The sequence below is a fragment of the Adiantum capillus-veneris genome, chromosome 28, assembly GCF_014529385.1.
Source record: "Adiantum capillus-veneris isolate H3 chromosome 28, ASM1452938v2, whole genome shotgun sequence".
Classification (NCBI taxonomy): Eukaryota; Viridiplantae; Streptophyta; class Polypodiopsida; order Polypodiales; family Pteridaceae; genus Adiantum; species Adiantum capillus-veneris.
In genome coordinates this window covers 136,110,471-136,132,728 of record NC_140958.1, presented here as the reverse complement: position 1 = coordinate 136,132,728, position 22,258 = coordinate 136,110,471, and the positions used below count along the sequence as shown (strand labels likewise).

The 22,258-nt window shown below is 42.1% G+C and overlaps 1 protein-coding gene across 1 annotated transcript; it reads right to left on the bottom strand.

Moving 5' to 3' along the window:
- Positions 1–15,135: 15,135 nt before the first annotated feature.
- LOC147421357 (uncharacterized) lies at positions 15,136–21,705 on the bottom strand. The gene is made up of 3 exons (XM_086503925.1): positions 21,073–21,705; positions 20,404–20,481; positions 15,136–15,969 (listed from the first exon to the last, which is right to left on the bottom strand). The coding sequence occupies exons 1-3, from the start codon at positions 21,703–21,705 to the stop codon at positions 15,136–15,138; spliced, it is 1,545 nt and encodes a 514-aa protein (XP_086360051.1).
- Positions 21,706–22,258: the final 553 nt, after the last annotated feature.

Below are 22,258 nucleotides of genomic sequence, written 5' to 3'. Positions count from 1 at the left end.
GTTGTTGGTCCCTCAGCCATAACTTTACTTTTCCCTTTATCCTCCCTACTGTGTTGGGACTGGTTTGCTGGCGGATTCCCAGTGTTACTGGGTCGTTGTTCTTCTGGCTGATGATTGCCTGACTTCTGCCCTTCATACTGGTTTGGCTGGTCTGCCTGTGATGACTGTTTTCCTTCAGTTGGCCCTGTGCCACCATTATCAAGTCTTGGAGGTGGAGATGGAGGAGAGGCATCATCATCATCATCATTAATATGCCCTTCGTCGTGGGCATCCTCCTCCTTATCTTCTTCTTCTTCCTTATCTTCTTCTTCTTCTTCAAGGGAAGTCTGTTGTTCAATATAATGTAGGATGGCTTGATTTGCCAGAGCATTATTATATTCAGAAACTTTGTCCTGCAAATCACTCTGCATGGTCTCCATAAGAGACTTCAAGTTATCCAGATAAAAAACAACATTGCTTGATGGATTTAAAATTTCAGCCAAGTTATTATAGATATATCTTTCAGTGAGGGCAGTCTTCTGAGCTTTATGACTAAGCAGCAAGGAGCTGAAGTCAACTCTCTTCATTCTCAGCTGATCCGGAGCTCTCTGTGCTTCATCCTTTTCTTGTCAAAGTCAATTCTTGTGGCTTGCAGAACCACACGTAAATCTCACAATTGCAGCACAGCCATGGCTTGGTCAGTGAACACATAATGCTGATTCTTGCTGTAAGGGATGAGGGGAATGCTTGCCTTTGCAGCATTGACAATAGCTTGGGTTTCATTGAGAGAGTCCTGCATATTTTCTGAGCGTTTCCTCCTACCCATACACTGTGAAGATGACGAAACATGTGAGGAAGAGGAAGACTTACTTGATGCTTAAAAGCCGTACCCAGGTGTTGCTGGCAAAGCTAAACGTCCACTATCTCCTTAGAAGACGAAGTAGTCTGCGGCTGTAGCGAAGATACCTCAGAGCTTGGTGATGGCGAATGGACAACAGGAGGGAATCATCACGCAGGAGATTTGTGAGAAAAAATGCCGACTCTTCTTACTGTTATAGGCGTTCGTGCCATAAAAGCTCCACCACTTACCGTTCCTAGATTTTTGTGCGTCGCTGCTGTCGTGGCAGACATGCATTGGACAAGACTTCTACCCATCCTTGAAATGATTACTACTGGAGTGACATCTGACCGTTGGGTGCCTAAAAATTGATAACTGTGTTCTCACTGATACTGGGCTGGATCCCAGTCTGGCTTGACCACACTGGTACTGGTCCTGGTACCCGTCTGGCTTGGTCCTACTGACACTGGTTCTAAAACTGGAACTGGCTGCATATGAAAAAGCCATTCTCTTGATATGCAGTTCCCAGTACCCTGTTCCTGGCCATTCTCTCTAGCCTCGGAAAAGTAGAGCTTGATCTTCACGCCATTATACACCCCTGGCAGCAGTAATCCAGATAAGTCTTTCAATCTTACCGTGCCATTGGAGAAAACCTAGTCTACTTCAAATGGTCCTGCCAGGCAATCTTTAGGTTTGGCTTCTTAGAACCCAATCTGGACTGATATAGGAGCACCAGATCCCCTTTATAAAACTCTCGGACCTTAATTCTGCGATCAAGCCAGTGCTTCCTTCGTTGCTGAACAATCTCTTGTTCTAGCATAGCCCTTTGCCTGAGTTCATCTAACTGCGTAAGCTCATCCAGGCGCTTTTTCAGATTGTGGTTGAAGTCTAACCCATATTCCACAGCCATTCTGAGACTTGGGATAACAAGCTCCATAGGAACAATAGCTTCAATGCCATACACCATTCTGAATGGTGTCAACCCTGTAGTGACCTTGTAAACTGTCCTATACGTCCATAAAGCAGTCCGGAGCTTCAAATCCCACTGGTCTGGCTTCTTCTGCACAACCTTAGTGAGAATAGTCTTAATTGTCTTGTTACTACTTTCAGCCTCTCCATTGCATCTGGGATAATAAGGGGTAGATTTCCGATGCTTGACTGAAAGCATATCCAGTAGAATCTCCATGGTGTTATTGATAAAATGTGTCCCTTGGTCCGACACAATCTCCACAGGACATCCATAGTGATAGACAATATTCTCAAATAGAAATCTTGCAGTCGACTTGGCTGTGTTGTCAGGAAGAGCCTTATCTTCAACCCACTTAGTGACATAGTAAGTAGCCATCACTATATATTTATTCTTCCTAGGGGTAACCTTCTTAAAAGGTCCCATAAAATCCAAGCCCCATTTCATGAAAACACCCAGTGGTTGTACTGGCGTTAAAGGAGTCATGTCTGCAGCTGTAGGTCTACCCATTCACAAGTTTTGCAAAAACTTCTAACATCAGCTATCAATGTTTGCCACCGTAAACCAGCCTGCAGAATCTTCTTGTAGGTAACCTCATTGGAAAAATGTCCACCAGAATCGCCATTATGTGCCTCTGAGATGACTTGCATTCTCCCTTCCATAGGCACACAACGCCGAAGAATACCATCAACACCTAATCGATAGAGTGAACCCCCGATGATGGTAAACTTCAAGCTCTTGATGACCAAAGCCTTCTTCTGGTTCTGCTTCCAGTCATCTGAAAAAGCACCCTGAGAAAGAAACTGATAAACATCATACCATTCAGGGTCAACTGATTCTCCTGCTTCCAGTTGAAATAATTCAGCATCCACTTGTTCGTCATTCAAAGATGCTTCTGAATAATCCTCTATACTTCTGGATAGAAAATCAGCACCACAGTGATTCTTGCCAGGCTTATGAAAAATCCGAAATTGAAACTCCATGAGGAACATCATCCACCGTATTAGCCTGCCTTGAATAATGACTTTATTAATCAAGAACAAAAGAGCCTGATGATCCACATAGAAATGAAACAGTTTGCCTAGCAGGTAATGCTTGACCTTTGTATCACTGAAAACCATTCCTAGGGCTTCTCGTTCAATGGTCATATAACCTTGTTCAGCCTGACTGAATTTGCGATTGGCAAAATAAACATGATAATCAGTCCTTCCATCTGGATGAGCCAATATCGCTCCCATTGCCAGTCCCGAAGCGTCCACATGTACATGGAAGATAACACCCTAGTTTGGTTGGCTGAGGACTGGTTTACTGATAATGACCTTTTTTCAGGTTCTGAAAGCTTTCCTCATACTCAGGAGTCAAATTGAACTTACTGGTCTTCTTTGTGAGCTCATATACTGGTACTGCTTGGGAGGAAAATTTATGCACAAACCTTCTGTAAAAGTTAAAATAACCCAAGGAAGAGCTTGAATTAGATGCATTTCTGGGTGCTTTGGCTTGATGAACACATCGGATTTTGTCATTGGCCATTTCTATTCCATTGCGGGATACTATGTCCCAGTAGCTGTCCCTTCCAGACTAGGAAAACGGATTTAAATGGATTCAGACATCCGCTTCTCCTGACAGCGTTTGAAAACCATTTCCAAGAATAGTAAGTGTTGTTCCTCATCTGAATATACAATAAAATCATCCATAAAGATTTCGAGGAACCGATGAAGAAACTCATTGAACATTTTCATCATACACCGCTGAAAAGTAGCTGGTGCATTGCATAGGTCGAAGGAAATCACCAGATACATGAAAGCTCTCCACTCTGTGATGAAAGTTCTCTTCGCTCTATCCTCAGGAGCGATATGTAACTAATTATAGCCATTGTAACCATCCATAAAACTATACATTTCGTATCCTGAAATCTCATCAAGCAACATGTCAGTAAAAGGCAAAGGGAATGGATCTTTGATAGTTTGGGCGTTGAGTTTCTTATAGTCAACACAGACTCTCAATTTCCCATTCTTCTTGGGAACTACTACTATAGGAAACAACCAATCGCTACTAGCCACTTCTGTGATGAACCCAACCTTGAGAAGATTGTCAATCTCCTCCTTGACCTTCTTAGCATAGTTGGGGTTCATTCGGTATCTTTGCAGTCTACTGGCCGAGCATCTGGCTTCAACGGTATCCTGTGCTCGCATACTTCAGGATCCACCCCTTTCAGGTATGTGTGTTCTCAGGAAAATACGTCTTTGTAGTTCTGGAACATCCTACGTGCCTTTTATTTCATTGTAGGATTGAGATGCTCATTAACCTTGATCATCCTAGGACTATCCTCAGAGTCTAGGTTCCATTCTTCAACTTCTTGGTCGTCTGGAAGCAACCAATTAGGCCCACCGCCTTTTCTCTTGGTCGATTCCTCACCATAATCCTAAGATGGCCCGTTAAGTTCTGAATCAGCATTCTGATTCACTGTGTGCTCTCCAGAATACACTGGCTCATCTGTCATGCCAGTTTCAGTTGATTCTTCCAGCCTCCCAGTTAACTGAACTGATCTTTCTCGTGTATTGATTTTAGTGAACTGGTCTGGGAATTGCTTTTTCTGCTTGTCGGCCTGCTCTTTGTTCAGTAAAACCGCATTCAAGTCAATTTCTGCTAGAGAAAATATGTTCAGAGCTGCTAACATTCCTTCAATCTTCTTTTCCTTGTACTTATGGCATAATTCCTTAGGCCTTAGCTCTTTTCTCCAGCTCCTAGTATTGTTCGTCGGAATCTGAATTCTGTCGCTGGTCCCTTGTATAGTTAGGGTTTGATTTGCATAGTCGTGAACAGCATGGGTTGTTCTCAACCATGGGCGTCCTAGCAGCATTCTATATGCCTCTTGCATATCAAGAACTAGGAAGATGGCTTTAAATTTTTTTCTGCCTACTCGTATTTGCATATTTTCAATCATGCCAGTAGCTTGTACTACTCAGTGATTTGCTATTCTCACTTTAAATGGTGCTGGCTTTAGATTTGTGATGCCCATCCTCTGCTGGAGATGTACCCCCATTATATTGACTCCTGCTCCTCCATCCAAGATGACACTTGAAAGTGGTTCCTATTGCTTCCGAACCTTGTAATCCACCTAAATGAGCAATACTTCATCATCCTAGACAGCCATCAAATCAACTGTTCTGGCCTCTGCTTTAGCTTTCCTTTGCTGTCTGATGAATTTCATCAATTCAGGCAAAGTTCTTTTGATGTCTTCCAACTCCACAATGAGTTTCTGAATTCTATCACAGATCTTAACATGGATTTCTTCTTTCTCCTGATCAGACTGGTTGTCAGAGCTCGAAGAACCGGTCCTATCTTCACAATGCCATTCCTCCCTTGTAGTGTTTCCAGTTCTATCAACTCCAAATTCTTCACCCATCCCTTGTACCGCAGCTTGCATGGTCTCAGGTATGCCAGGCTTTGACTGATCTTTCTCAGTAGATTGGGCTGGTATCTTCTGAATGACTCGTGCTTCAGAACTTTCTGGCTGCTCTTCAGCTTCTTGGCTAAATCCTCTATGATTTTCGCCGCTAGTTCTCTCTGCTCCTGCCATTCATCAACCAACTTCTCTTTACCCTTGGCCTTCCATACGTCTCTCAGTTGAGCCCATTTGCTGCTTCCAGTAGTGATTGGTTTTTTTGGAATTTCTGGAAGTTCCTCAATTACTACTCCTTTGCTCCGTGTTACTGCTCGTACTACAACCGGCTCTGGTGCCTTTGTCTCAGTAGCAGCACGTACAGGTGTGTCTGGACATTGAGTCACAAAATGCCCATACTTTCCACAAGTATAGCAATTCAAACTCTAGCTCTGAAAGTTACCACGTCCTCGGCCTCGGCCAGTACCCGCTTGGTATCTGCCGTGCATTGGACCATTATCACTGGTACCTGGTTTCTCCTCCTGAGAAGCTGTGGCGGTTTCCACTCTTACTGGTTCATTATATGCTACTACTGACAAGTCTTTGCCCTTCTTGAATGATAAATCCTAATACCACAATTATTCCATAAATAGCCAAAGGCCTTACAATAAGTACACTGTGGGCACTTGTTGGAAACATGGTCCTTGGATTTGCATTTTAAACACCAAGTCTCCATTTTTCTCACTAGTTGTCTGGTCTGGCTAATCTCAGCAATCTGCCTAGCCATCTCTTCAATCTTCTTTGTCCAAGACCCTTTTTTGACTTATCCTTGGACCTCTCATTGGAGCTACTCTCAAAACTGCTGGAAACTTCGCTAGAATCAGAGTTCTCAGTAGAAGAACTACTGCTACTGGATCTTCTCTTCTTATGGCTCTTTTTCTTCTTAGCCTGTTGTTCCAGCTTTAGTGCTCACTGTACCAGATCATTCAGTTTCTTCGTTGGCGCTGGTACCTCCTGCTCTCTAAGCTTCTTGCTACAAAAACTATTCAGGAACCATGCACGCAGTTGCTTTTCTGACGGCGGTTCCTGCAACTACTTTGTCAACTCCTTGATTTTCTCCACATAGCTTCGAACTGACAGATTCCTCTGCTTGATCTTATCCAATTCACAAAGAATATCTTCGTCACCTCTGTTGTCGGAATACTCCAGTCTGAAGGCTTTAAGTAGTTTATTATAGGATCTAAGCTGACAAGCGGGGTAATGGTAGTACCACTTTGTCGCTGCCTCCTTCAAGGTTTGCGGAAAGTATTCACCCGTCACCCTCATCAATATTCTTCAGCTCTGCATACTGCTCAAAAGCCTGGATGTGAAAATCCAGATCATCCTTCTTGCCCCCTTTGAATAGTGGAAAAGAGATTTTCAGTGAGGATGTGTAATCATACCGATTACCGCTGGTCCTGTCGCTTCTCTTTTTAGAGTCTGAGTGGCGCTTTGGAGTCTTCTTACAGTTGTCAGTATCTGCATCCCAATCAATATCTGTTTCTGTCTCTGTGTTAGTGTCCTCTCTGGCCTGTCTACTGGAAGTTGGAGACTCCGTTACTACCTTTGGTACCCTCATCCCCCTGCCTGGACCGAGAAATTTTGGCCTTACGTGCTTCCCTTTCTGCCCGTCTGCGTCTAGAGTGACTTGAATGCTGTGAGTCCTACGTCTCATCAGCTTGACTGTGCTCCTCATGGGCCTCTGTGTCAGTCACCCTCTCATGCCTAGGGTCAGATTCTCTTCCCGACTCCTCAGGAATAGAATCAACACGGATGGTTGGTTTTCGGCCACGAATGGTTTTGGGTGCCATTGCTGTAGCTAAGAACTTCCAACTAGGAGAAGAGTGTTCCAGTCAACGAGCTTCAGCTCTAGCCACCGTGATCGCCAAAATGGAATTGGAGCTGATCTCTTGAGATAGCTAATTCCAGTGTTAAAAGCTTACAACTACTAGTGATGTATTAATTCAAATAGTAGACTGGATAAAGAAACAGAAACTGAACTGGAATACATCTACTAGAATAAGAACCAGACTAAGTACTGAGAGTGATAATCAGATTCAGATTCAGATTCAGAGTAACTGAGTACAGAGTAGGTATAACTAGAATATACTGCACTACTGTAATTGGAATCACAGATGAAGGATTACAATGAAGATGATGTGGCTTATGAACCAAAAGATGAATAGAATACAGCCGACAAATGACCCCGTAACTGCCGACAACAACTGCCAATAATTTCCAACCCGATTACAATGTAATGGGCCCTATTTATATGCCTTGGGTTTACCATGGTAATTATCGTAGTAATTGTTGACTGATTCACTGCCCGTCTCACAGGAGCCTGTTCCCACATAGTGAAACTGTCTCAGCCATCTACACTCTAGATTGAAGAGAGGGCTTCTACATAGGGGTTTTGCAGTTTCATGACGGATAACCATTGCATCTACAAGCGACGCAAAGCGATGGACTCTTTATCGGGGTTGATGCTTTGGCCCTCATCAAGGAATTCTTGCACGAAGATTTGGAAATTGCTTGTAAGGCTTGGAAGGGTCTGGAACCTGAGAAAGAAGTCCTCATTCTTGTTCAATAGCTTATGGATATTGTCGCCAAATGCAATTATACTTTCCTTTCCTAGAAAAATGCCTACAACACAGGATGTGGGGCAATGGGTGGATTTGTTGCTTAAGCGTCAAGTGGTTCGAGGAGTTTATTTTGGGGCTCGAGGATTTTATGAGGTCTTGTTGGCAGACAGTGAGGCCAAAGATGCCATGCTTGAAATGTCACAGTTGTTCTTTAACATGCAAATGACACATGTATTGCAATGGGATCTTACTGAGGATCATCAGAGTTTCATTCGACATAAATGTTCGGTATGGGTTGAGGTGGTGGATTTCCCTCATACATGGCGTCACTTTCTTCCGTTGTTCAGTTGCGAAAAATGGTTTGCCCTCCCAGGTTGGATGCAAATACTAATAGATTTTGCTTCTTGTGGGATGGAGGCATCCCTAAGCCAACATGTATAACAATGAACTCGGGTAACTCATTGGGAGGGAAACACCCCTTTAAGCTGAAATGGGGAAAATTTGCCAACTTATGTTTTCGTTGTGGTAAATTCGGCCATATGAAATTGGAATGTCTGGAGCGGCATCTCTAGCCTCCTTCAGCTTTACCGCCTCTAAAACCTTCCCCTCCCCAAAGTCCCCCCCAGAACTTAGACACAATGGTGCTTTGACTTTAGCAGCGTCTTCCTTTGTGGCTGAGGGGAAGGCAAGTAGGCATTGATGTCCACAACACCTCATTCCATAGTATCAAAAGACAAAGAAAAGAAACGGGAAAAGACACAGACAAGGACACAACGAGGGATGCTTGGATCATTTTCAAAAGATGGTTAAAGTTCAAATTCCAGCTTCTTCCTGTAAGTATGTACCACCGCTGAAGATTGCATCTCAAATGAAGATTCCCTATAATGATAATAAGCCTTTGGCGGAGGCATGGGATAAGGTGGTGCGTTCGTATGAGGAAATGGCTACATGAGAACGAGCTTCCTTGTCGGGTGTCCTTCAGGCTACGTCTTCTAGCCCTTGTCGGGATGTACATATAATAGCTTCTTCAACAAATGCAGATGTGCAATGGGCACCAGCATTTAATTTTCTTGCTCCTTTGTACTCTATGCATACCACATAATATGCATAGTTCTTTGAGATGCATTTCATATAACATGAGTGAGTTATGCAATCATGACAAGTGAAGGCTGTACATACATCTAAGGCAGACGTGGTAGTTCTTCAAGAGCATAACCAACATCATTTTTTCAGTCAGACATCTTATTTTGCAAGATATTGGATAGCTTATGCAGGCAATGTCGGAGTGCTTATGCTTGTTCGACATGGGTTACAAGAAGCTATTGCTTACCATGACCTAGATGGTAGTTGGATGGTGGTTCAATGTATTGTTAATGTGGAAGTCTTTGAACGAGGGTTATATGTCTTCACAACCTTTACTCATCGCGCAAGATTATGGAGTGATATCTTCTTGTATTGTTGGCATTCTGATGCATTTCTTTGCTGAGATTTTAAGAATGCACCAAACCCTGTGGACAATACTATTATTGGCCAGTCACACATCTTGCGTGTGGAATGTCAGGCATGGGATTATAGGATGCGTTCTTGTAATGAACTAGACTTGTGGCCACATTTACATGATGATAATTGAGGATTCACTTCCCAACACAATGTTTGATTCTTTTACGGAGCTTGCCTTGACCTCTAGTATCTTTTTTGTAGACAACAATATGATGCCTTTTTGTGTGATATGAGGATTAACTATGATTTGTGCCTTTTGGATCATGCTCCCATATGTTTGACTTTATGTTTTGGCCCATCTAGAGATGTTGCCTCTTTGCCCAAAAAACGTCTTTTCTGACACATGAAGTTTTTTGTAACATGAATATGGATATAATCCCGCCTTTGATCTCCTAGATGTATATAGATATGGATGTTGTGTGGTTTCACTTTGTTATGATTGTCCATTGTGTTGTTAGTGGTTATGGCAAGCGCTATATATCCCAGCTGTGGGGCAATGTTCAACATGCAAGGGATACATGTCAATGATTGATGCATATGGCTATTTCTTTCTCGCTTTCGGAGGATGAACTTGATGCATTAATTTCAGTTCGCACTATTATAGGTCAATGATGAAAGAAAATTGGCTAAATGGAAAGTTCATGCAAGGAAACACGCTTTTGTCCATAAAGGTTGTGCCTCCAAACAATTCTTCAAGCATTTGCATCATTCTCATCAATCTAACTTCCCTCCAGGGAATGGACGTCTTCCCCATTGGAGTTGGAAAAGGCTTTAGTTTATCACTTTGGGAAGTTATTTGAAGCCCCGTTGCATCTTACTCAAGAAGCCAAACAAGATCACAAGTTTTTTCTATCGCATGTTACAACATACACAAAATTCGAAAGTTGCATTCACTGAGGCAGAGTTACATGTAAGTTTGTGAGACTTGGGTAGATGGAAATCTCTTGGTTAGGATGAGATACTTTTTGAATTATTCTTGTCCTTTTGGGACTACCTTAAGCAAGCATTATTGACCATGATGAATACGGCATGTGAGTAGCAAGATGTCTCTCTTTCCTGGAAGAAAGGGCTACTCATGCTATTGCCAAAGCATACTAATCCTCAGTAGTTTTCTCACTTGTGGCCTATCACTCTTATGTGGGTGGTCTACAAATTGATGGCCAAGATGATAGTCAACCTTTTTAAAGATTACCTACATCAATCTTAGTATTGTTTCATACCTTGTTGGCACATTACTACCTTGGCACATTATTGACAATCTGGTAAATGCCATCATTGGCATGAAATATGCAAAATACACTCAACAAGATGCATTGGTCATGCATGTTGACATTGAAAAGGCCTTTGATACCGTGTTTTGGGATTATATTGCAAAAAAAAAGAAAATCCTAGAATTTGGGCTATAAATCTCACAAGTGGTCTCTCTCTAGTATTGGTCATGCAAGTTGACATTGAAAAGGCCAAAAATGCATAGCCTCGAATTTGGGCTGTAAATCTCACAAGTGGTCTCTCTCTAGTATTGGTCATGCAAGTTGACATTGAAACGGCCTTTGATACTGTGTTTTGGGATTATATTGCAAAAAAATGCAAAGCGTAGAATTTGGGCTGTAAATCTCACAAGTGGTCTCTCTGTAGTATGCTCAAAGCACTTCTGCAGGTTTGCTGGGTGGTTCTCTTACAAGACCTTGGACTTAGGGACGTTTAATTAGACTAGGGTGTCCCTTAGTGCTTTGCTTTATGCAAATGCTTCTCATCCCTTGCTGCTCCATCTTGAGGCCCTCACTTCCTTTGTTCGTTTGCATGATGTGGCTCTACCTTTTGGGAAATAATTCATAGGACACGCCTATGCTCGTGACTGTCTTTTCATGCTGAGAAACCATAAGAAGGATGTGCGTTAGATTATATATGCTCTACATTTACTTGGGTTGGCAGTTGGACTACTTGTCAATTTTTGTAAATCCAAGTTACTATTTTAGAATGAATTTAATTGGTATAAGCTTCTATGGCCAGGGGAGATTGTTCCTCCTCAGGCCATAGTACGTCATTTGAGACATCCAATTAGTTGGAATGGGTTTGCGGTCCAGAAGCTAAACTAGGTACCTCGAAAGATTGCACTTAAAGCTCAACTACTAGAAATTATCAACCTGGCCATTGCATGTGTGTCTCAAAATTGTCCAACGTATGATCATGGATTATGTGCCGTTATATTTATCGCTTTTTATCATGGCCTCAACGATACCTTGGGTCTTATGTCTTGCATGTTGGAGCATTTCTCGGGTATATCCTCCCACAAGAAGGGGTTTCTGGTTTTATTATAAGCTATGCATACCTAAGCAATTGGGAGGGATTCACAATTTCAATATATATTGTCATTTTTTGGCCCAAAAAGATATGCTCTTGCGTGTTTTGGTGGAACAACCGTCCTAGAAGATCACGGTTTCACATTTATGTGGTGGTATTGTCACTCATTCTTTTGGACACCACTGGCACCTCTCGTATTGGGATGTCATCTTTGGGAAACTTGATGGCCATGTTTCAAGATGTCCCTTCACTTTGTCTCTTGTTGTTGACAGGAAGGCTGCTACCTCATACTTGTCCTGGCATGGTCGCTAGTCCCCTCAAGGTAACTCACTATGGTTGGAGAGCACTCACTGGGGTAAAGCGTTTTCTCTCACTTTGGTTCAACGGTCTCCTTAACAAGCATACTTTCTTTCACAAAAACGGGTTTGCTAGGTTGACTTGGGGTGCATGACTCGGGGAAGGCTCTTTTCTTTCCTATTGCTGCTCTTTGTTATGAGCTGAGACCTCATTATCGACATTTGTGGCAACACATTCAACAATTGCTTGCTGATGTTTCCCCAATGCCTCCATTACTTGGGGATTCTTGGCTTTCCAATTGGCATCTCACCCATACCAGGTTATTGGTTGGGTTAGTTTATGCTTTGTTGCAGTATGATGCATGGATTGCGTCTCACAGAAATCAGCTATGGTCACTCTCCCAGTCTCAGTTGTGGTGGCAAAGAATGCAGTCTCACATTTGGAAGAATCACCTACCTTTCAAAGAGCACATTTTTTTATGGCAGTGCATGGTGCATGTCTACCGGTTGGTACTGTTACCATATACACGTGATAGTGATGTGTGTGAACACACTTAGGACTGCTGAGGCATTTTTCCCTCACTACGAGGTTTTTCCCCCCGTGCATTGTATATATGCCTATCACTCTAGGGCTACCTATCCTTCCATTGCACACTAAGTAATATACTCTCTGTTGTGTGCCTTGAGATTCCTTCGTCTTCTCCAATCTGTGTTTTCTTGCAACCTTAATTCCAACAATTGGTATCAAAGGAGGTTGCGTCCTCCTCGGTTTAGTTGCTAGCAGCTCCACCATATGCCTGCTCACTTTCTTTGATTTCTGTGAGCTTTAGCAAGCTTCATTAGGTCGACAAATACTTTGGGAAGGCTCGCAGATCTTGGTCTGCTTTGATTTCTGATTCAGGTTCATTTAGGCCTTCGTTTCCACACAGATAGTATTGTGTAACCTATTTCGTCATTTTGTGCAAAAATTCTGTCAATATCATTTTTTTGCATAATAGGTCTCTTACAATTTTCTACGGTTTGTGCTATATAGCACGTGTTGCTTCCGCTTCATTTCTCCTCTTTTCGAGTAGTTTTCACATCGGGTACAACATTTTCCATGGATAACAACAACACAGATGTGTTCAAGATGTTTGCTATTGAGGATAGATTGGATGGGGACATTTACCCTATGTGGGCTTATATGATGCAACATGTCCTTGTGTCAAAGGGTATATGGAATATTGTGCTAGGCATTGATGCACGTTTTGTTTATGAGGATGTAGGCAATGTTGTAGCAATGCATATGATATGATCTTAGTTTTGGATGACTAATGTACAGTACATGATCTCAGTTTTGGTGATGAAATTATTGCATATGGCATTTTATGCCGTGTGTTGTATAAGCTCACTTTCTATGACAAGTGAGGGAAAATTTTTACAAATTCTGTTGTGGATTCTAAGGCTATTTCAGATGCAAAACTTTGGCATGCACGTTTTGGGCATTTGAACTTTGTCAATTTGCTGCGTTTGCACAAATCTGATATGGTTGCTACTTTGCCACCTCTTGAAGCACCTCTCAAAAATGTTCGTGAAGGCTGTATTTTGGGTAAGATGCAACCTTCAAAGTTTCCAAAGAATGGTTCAGTTTGGGCCACATGCAGGTTGCAGCTTGTGCATAGTGATGTTTGTGGGCCCATGCAAACTCCATCCTTGGGCAATTACCTTTACTTTGTGACTTTCATTGATGATTACTCCATGCATGCATGGGTATATTCTCTTTAGCCGAAGTTGAAGTGTTATGTGCTTGAACAATTTCTGGCTATGGTTGAAAATGTCTCAAAATGTACTAGGATACCTCTCAAAATGTACTACGGGTACCCTTCGTTCAGATCAAGGGGGGGAGTATATGTCTTATGAAACTAATTCATTTCTGGCAAGTGTTAGCTCAGCAAGCTAACACGGATACCATTTTTCAGAGTTCTCTTTGTAAAACACTTATTATTTTGGTAAATCGAGAATATTGTAACTCCTATTTTTTCGGATAAACTCTGTAATTAATGAGCCGGGGCTAGAAGCTTCCAGATTGTATCAGCCTGTCATTACCCATCTTTGTTAGAACTCCCACATTATTAGTTTTGACCACCAAAAATCTTGGCTAAGGTATACAAGTCAATTTTTGTCAGGTGTTTATAAGTTTTGGATAATAACATACATAGCGTAAGCTAACGGCGCTCACTCCTCTCCTTCTCGCGCTTTCTACTTCCTCCACGGTTGTCACATTGCAATCGCATTTGTTGCATTGCAACCGCAAGTAAGAGCTTTATGCATCGACGTAAGCACTTCACAGTAATTTGTAGCTTTTGGCGTTGCCGACCTACGACCTAATTTCATCATAACTAGAAATTTATATTTTCAAATAAAAAACTAAGCATAGGTGGGATATTGGGGCATTATTGCTAAGCATTTAGATGCATTATGGGTCGAAAACAACTAGGTCAAAAATCCACAGCTGTTAATAATCACGATTTTGGAACTTGACCTAAAGTGGGGTTTGAGACCATAAGCATGTGTGCTTAGGTCTTATAAACATGTCCTAGAAGTTTTGTTACGTTTGGATGTCATTTGATGCTATAATGGATGTGATTTGTTTGCCGATGAGCGATTGGCTTTTGGTGATTTCAATCACTTGAGTGTAGCTTGAGTTAGTGTAATGGGGTTGATCAGGAAAGGCTTAGACATATTCTGCATATTCTCTGATAATTGCCTAACACTTAACCAACCACCAATACAGGACTACACAGTATGTATGCACTTCAAACCTTCAGATACTTCATCGACAAGATCAAAGGGAATACATATATCTCATATTTATACTCAGGATTTCATCAGTTATTCATCAGACATAGATCAGAATCAGAACAGATAATAGACAGATAGTTATAACTGCCGCCTTCCATTTCCCATCATCATCACACACATCAGCGTCATCCCCCTTACTTCCTTACATCATCGAAGATCACAAAAGATACAAAAGCCCCTACGAAAAGTTACATCCTTTCACATAATGTCTTTTCCTACTTACTTCCTAATAGGTTTCTGATTATCTCCTGAGTTGACTCTGACCTGATGACTTCCTGATTGGAATCTGAAGTCATCCTGACAGTGCCCTGACTGCATATTAATTATGGTAAAGGTCCCCTTTACCACCTGGCACACCCGGTGGTACCAAAAAGAAACTTTTTGGCGACCTGAACCCACAATTCCCTTGATCACTCCTTTTGTTCAACCTCCAGCACACCATCTTCTTGAGTAAGCATTTCTTCAACTTTGTCCTCCACATTTTGCAATTCTGTATCTCCCTGATCATCTACTATCAGCTGTTGCAAGCTTTCTTCTTCATTAATCTGCGCCTGCTGCATCAGATTTGTTTCAGGTACAGTCTTCTCCTTTTCTGCAACCACACTGTTTTGCCCCTGATCTGCAATCTCTTCAGAAAACTTTTCCAATTCCTGATTATCTTTTTCCACATGCTGTGTAATTGTATCCACTAAAGTATCCAACATTGGAGTCTTTAGTACATCATCTTCCTGAACACCCTCTTTTTCAATCTGTTTGCTGTCCTGTGACTGTTGCTCAAGGAGAGAGTTATATTTTTCATGTAACTCCTCATACTGAAATTTCAGTAACTCATACTCCTCCTTGTTTTCTTCTTTGGCAAATATTTCATATGGTTTAGACATCACTTCTTCTAGCCTGACTCCCAGATTTTGCCAAATTTGTTCTCCCTGCTTCCTCAGTTGAGCCTTCATGTCTTCAACCTCCTCAGGTGACAAGTACCATCCATCAATTGACAACTCATCATCTGTGCATTCTCTAATTTTCTTTTCCACATCTTTACAGGCTGCCACTCTATTTAGCAGAACCCTGTTGTCTGCTTCTAAAGCTACATTAGTATTTGCTAAATTCCCCAACTCCATAGTCAATACTGCTTTCCACTCATTCTGCCACACTTTGTACATTTTTGCATTGCTCTCTCTTCTGTGCAAATGACCCTGAAACATCTTTAACTTTTCTTCCATTTTCTGATTTTGCTCTGATGCTGCCTTGAGCTTCTCCTGCAACTCTTCAATTTCCTCCACTTTCATTGTCTTTTTACTCAATTGCCTTGCCAATTCTTCTTTCTCCTCCACAAGTTTTCCATTTGTCCTCTCCAAAAGTACACTGTTCATGTTCTGCTGCTCCACAAACTCCTTTAATATCTCTACAGACTCTAAGGCTTTTGAGTATGTAACATCTTGAAAAAATTGTTTAACAAGAGACTGTTTGATATCCTCTTGCTTCTTTCCACTCTCAGTCTCCTTGGTCTGCACGACATCTAACCTTCTTTTCTTCAACTTGATGGAACGCTTCACCGGAGTTGTCTGAGCCTCCACAAGCTTTATCTGTCCATCTTCCTCTTCAGCCCAGAATTTTGGAATCTCTACATCTGTATTCAACCCCATAGTTTCCATACATTCACCATGTGAATACTTTGCTGACCACATACTCTTATATATGCCTGTCTTGGATTCATGATACTTCTTCGTCTTCATTTCCCTATCAATCATCTGCTCAGAATCCAACAGTTCATGCTGCCCAAATACTTCCTGACTGTGTCCTTCCTGTCTGTCAGCCACCTGTCTTGACCCTGATGGTGTCATCGCCCTCAATACACCATTACTCTTTACATGCATGAAAATTGCAGCAATCAAAGGTCCCACTTTTGTACTTCTCTGCACTCTTTTCTTTTCTTTGAAAAATACCTTTGAATGTATTCTTTCATACAACATTGTTGCCCATCCAAATCTCTTACCCTTCTCTGCCATGCTGAGAATTGCATAATTCTCTCTTGATATGTAATCCAACTTCACCAATAACATGACCCTTTCCAAAAACCAATTTATTTGCTGCAATCTCTCTGCATCAGACACATTTTTCAAAGCAAAATAATTGCGAGTACCTTCACTCTTCCCGAATTCTGCATCCATGTCCTCCTCAGATGCTTTGTCCACCGCATTATCAATTCCTTCAGGCAATCCAAATACTGTCGCCACTAATGCTGCTGACAAGTAAACTCCGTGTCCCACCAATCCATTACAATCTATAAGTTGCGCCATCATCATGCCTGTTTGAGTCGTGAAACGCCAGTGTGTCCATGGCAACTGTGCATACTCCAATAGCTGAATAGACTGCAGCCATCGTGCATGTTTGGGTTGGAAGGAATCGATCTCCACCTTAAAATCCATGAGATGATGCTCTGTTGCTTGTTTGGCCTTCATTTGAAGCGGTGTCGGCTGCTGTACATCCTCTTCCTCATCGTCGATCTCCACCATTGTTCCAGGGCTTGGCCTTGCCGATCTCAGCCCCCTCCTTTGCACCATCGCTTCAAAATCTGCAACTTCTCTAGCTAACGGCGGCGTACGCTGGGCTTGCTCTTCACCTAGCAACACACTCTTTCTCTTCTGCATGGTGGGCACTAACACTGACGCACTATTACTTGAGATGTCAAGTCCTCTGTCAGTTTGAAAACACGAAAACGTGGTCTCACACTCCACCTTCACTTCTCTATTCATAATACCTCGTACCCTCGAATTGAGAAAATATATTCCCACCTCATTTTGACACTCTTTTTGAGGAACCTCCCCTTCAAATAATTTCAACTGATACCCATTCAGTGGTTTTCCAAACTGGTTCCCAACTTCATCCTGTAACACAAAAGTTCATGGCCCTTTGACTTCTGCTATCTGATAAGGCCCTACATATCTCAGCTTGAGTTTCCCTGGTCTTGGCCCCAATTTACTGTTATATACCATGACCCAATCTCCTTTTAAAAAAAATTTGAACTTAATGTGTCGAGACACCCATGCTTTCCTTCTGTTCTGCACTGCTTCTGCCAAATAAGCACTCAGAATCCTATCCTCCTCCAATTTCAACAAGGATTCCTCCCTGAAAGGTATAGACTCTTCTGGAGACAGTCTATGCTCAGCTGCAATTCTCAGACTAGGAACTACAAATTCCATTGGTACTACTGCTTCTAGTCCATATACTAGCCTGAAAGGTGTCTGACTTGTTGTCACCTTGAAAGCTGTCCTGAAAGCCCACAAAGCAGAATCAAGCTTTGTATCCCAATCCTTCCTATTGTCCTCCACAATCTTCTTCAAAATTCTGATCAGGATCTTATTAGTACTCTTTGCCTGTCCATTTGCTTGTGGATAATACATTGTAGACTTCTTGTGTATTATCAGGTGTGACTCAGTCAACTTTTTGATCACTTTGTTGAGGAAATGTACTCCTTGATCTAAAACCAATTCCACAGGACACCCAAATCTGGTCATAATATTCCTATAGAGGAATTTTGCCACACTACCTGCAGTATTATCCCTTAGTGCCACTGCTTCAACCCATTTTGTTGCATAATCAGTAGCCACCAAAATATATCTGTTTTGAGTATTTCTTGCAGAAGGAATAATAGGTCCCATGAAATCCAACCCCCACTTTTGAAAAGGTTCAAGTGGTACCACTGGTTGCAAAGGCATGCTATCTGCATCATTTGGCCTTCCATCCCTTTGACAGACCAAACACTGCTTGCAATAGTTGTAAGCATCCTTATGAATACTTGGCCACCATAACCCTGCCTGAAATACTTTTCTAGCAGTTACTTCATGAGAAAAGTGTCCTCCAGCATTGCCCCAATGAGCCTCTGAAAGAACCGCCTTTTGTTCAGCTTTCCCTGAAACACACCTTCTGATCACCTGATCTATTCCTTTCTTGTATAACATTCTTGATATTACCATAAATGATCTGCTCCTCAATGCCAACCTCTTCCTTGTATCTGAAGTCATCTCTTCTGGAAAAAAACCCTCCACCAAGAACTGAAACATCTCATCATACCAATCTTCTGCTATCAGACCTGTCACCACCTGAAACAGTCCTGCATCAGGTAATTCATCAGGCACTCCATCTGGTGGTTCTCCTGTCTCCAATCTGCTCAAGTAATCTGCAATGGCATGCTCTTTCCCCGGTGTATGCACCACACTATAGTCAAATTCCTGAAGTAAAAGAACCCATCTTGCCAACCTGCCTGACAACTGTGGTTTATTAACCATATAGATCAAAGCTTGATGATCCACATGAAACACCACCTTATTGGCCAACAAGTAATGCCTGAACTTCTTCAATGCATAAACCATGCCTAAACCTTCTCTTTCAGTTACTGACTAGTTCCTTTCAGCAGAGGATAGCACCCTGCTTGCATAATAGATAGGTCTAAACCATCCCTTCTCACTCTCTTGGATCAGGACTGCTCCCACTGCACAATGACTTGCATCCACAAATATATAGAATGGCAAATTCCAATCTGGAGAAATTAGAATTGGTGCGACCACCAACATCTTCTTCAATAATTCAAAGGCCTTTTGCTGATCAGTAGACCATAAGAATGGTACATCCTTCTTGGTAAGCTTTGTCAGTGATTGACAAACATATGCCAAATACCTCAAAAATCTGTTATGCCACTTTACTTGTCCCAAAAACCTTGACAACTGCTTCAAGTTCTTAGGTACTGGTGCCTTCAGAATTGCCTCCACCTTCCTGGAATCAATGGCAATCCCTTCTTTTGATATCACATGTCCCAAAAGAATCCCACTGCTTACTGCAAATGCACACTTTTCAGGGTTCAAAGAAAGTCTAGCTTCCCTGCACTTCTGCAAACAGAGCCTGAGATGTCCCAAATGCTCATCTTTTCTCCCAAAAACACTGAAATCATCCAGGAACACCCTCATAAAAGTTGTCAAGAAAGGAGCAAACTCTTGCTGAACCCACTTCTGAAAAGTACGAGGTGCATTTTTCAATCCAAACCCCATCACATTGTAAGCAAACACTCCCCATTCTGTAATAAAGGCTGTTTTTTCTCTGTCCTCCACTGCCATCCTGATCTGATTATAGCCACTAAAACCATCCAAAAAGCTATACATTTCATGTCCTGCAACCGCATCCAACATTGTATCACAATATGGAAGTGGAAAAGGATCAGTCAGTGTGGCAGCATTCAGCTTCCTCCAATCCACACAAACCCTGATCTTCCCATTTTTCTTTGGAACAACCACTATTGGAGATAACCATGTCACCTTGTCAACCGGGTAAATGAAACCTACTGCCAAAAGATTGTCCAATTCCTCTTTCACCTGCTTAGCATAACTTGGGTTTAATCTGTATCTTTGTTGTACCATTGGGACTGCATCAGCCTTCAGGTTGATCCTGTGCTCACAAAAAGCTGGATCCACTCCTTTCATGTCACTGTAGTGCCAGGCAAATACATCCTTGTATTCCCTGAGTAAACCCTGCAGTCCTCTTTTAAAATTCCGATCCAGATTGACACTGACCCTGACCTTCTGAGAATTCCCCTCTGTTCCTAGATCCATGTCTTCCAAATCATCTTCCCTTACCCTTGAACTTTGTGAAAGATATTCCTCAAAATCTTTCTCTGCCCTGATCTCTGCCTGTTTCTGTTCTGCCTCCAAATCAGATCCTTCAGGAAACAACTTTCTCTTGCCCAATTTTTTTTTCAATTTCTCCACCTTGGGATCATTAGCTACATATTTCTCTGCAATATTTTGTACATCCACTTCAAATATTGGAATGACAGAAGAATTTACCCTCAAAAATTCCTCTTCCTCATCTTCTTCCAATTCTGGAGCCATATTGATTGTTTCTGCATGCAAAGGTCTGCAATCAGGTGGAAGTATTTTGCTGGCCGCCATCTTCATTCTCACCTTTTTCTTGCCCTGTTTCAATATCACATAATCTGCTCCCCAATGTTGCTTGACTTTTGCTGCTCTAAGCCAAGGTCTCCCAAGAATCATAGGATATGACTGAGAAGACTTTTCCAACTGCAACACCACAAAATTGACTTTAAACTTGAGACCTCCAATCTCAATTTTCTTATTCCTGACAATCCCTAATGGCTGGATCCTCCTCTGATCTGCCATTTTCACTTGAAATGGTGCCGGATCCCAACAGGTAATGTTCGTCTTCTTGCATGTTTCCTCTGGAAGTACATTCACTCCTGATCCTCCATCAATCAACACTCCTGGCATAAATATATGCTCCATCTTTACACTGATCACTGGAACTTTGTAATCAACATCTGCAGGTTGCATTTCTGCTACCTCAATCTCCTGATCCGGATCTTCATCTGTCTGTAAATCAATCGGATTCTTTCCCCCATACTGTTGTTGTAACTTCTGCATGAATTGGTCTGCAAAGCTTGGTACCAAACTCAAAATTTGCCTCAAACTGATCTGAGTAGGTGCTTCCATTAATGCATCAAAAAACTCCTCAGACATCTTGACTGCAGCTTTCTTCTGTACAGTCAGCGCCTGATCATGTCCTTTACCAACTCCTTCCTGTATTCTGTCCGCCGGATACCTTACTATTTCCTCAAGGACTTCCTGAGTTTCCCTTCTTTTATCCTCCTGTCGCTTGTTCACTTTATTTATCTCCTTCAATACTCCCATTCTAATCTGGTCCTGAACCTTCCAGTCGATTGGTTGTTGTTCTTCTTTTTTCTGAACCTTATCCCCCTTTACCTTTCCTGACGACCTGGTTACCACCATAGCTCCAGGAACATTATCCCCCTCTTTAACTCCTTCAATCGAGACACACTCTGTACAATCACATTGGAACAGGTTGCTTGATTCCCCTCTTCCACAGCAGCGCTCATTAGGCATCCGGGCCCTATCAGGCTCCACTTTGGCATTCATCAGGAACTCTTCAGATTCCTGTTCTTCTTCTTCCAACATGACAACATTTAACTGTGCAGGAGGCCTTTGTTGAGGCTGGCCGCCTTTATTATTATATTGTACTATAGGGATCCCCCTCTCACTCCTGTGTTTGCACCACAGGGTGCATTCAGGTCCCTGTCTGTGCCCTTGTGTTCCACAATAGGTACACGGTAAATTTCCTCCCATTCTGTCCTGATTCCTTTGATTACCCCACCCTTCTTGGGCTTGAAGTCTCTGAATAGGACTTGAATTTCCCCAGTTTCTAAAATTCTGTGGCCTTCCCTAAGGCCCTCCTGCAATCATGACATTCGCTGCAGGTGGATTCATTCTTTGCTGCACCCTTTCTGGAATGCGTCCCCGATAATTTGGATTGTACCAACATCTTTCATCACTATGGCCAAACACTTGACATGTTTGACAATAAGGCCTCTCTGGCATACCCAGTTTTTTAAGACCCAAATTCTTCAATTGACTGAAAATCATCTGACTGATGTCTTCTTTTCCAGGAACTGTCTGCTCCCTGCTTTTACCCTTTTTCTCTTTGTCCTTCTCCTGCTTGGAGGATTTCTTC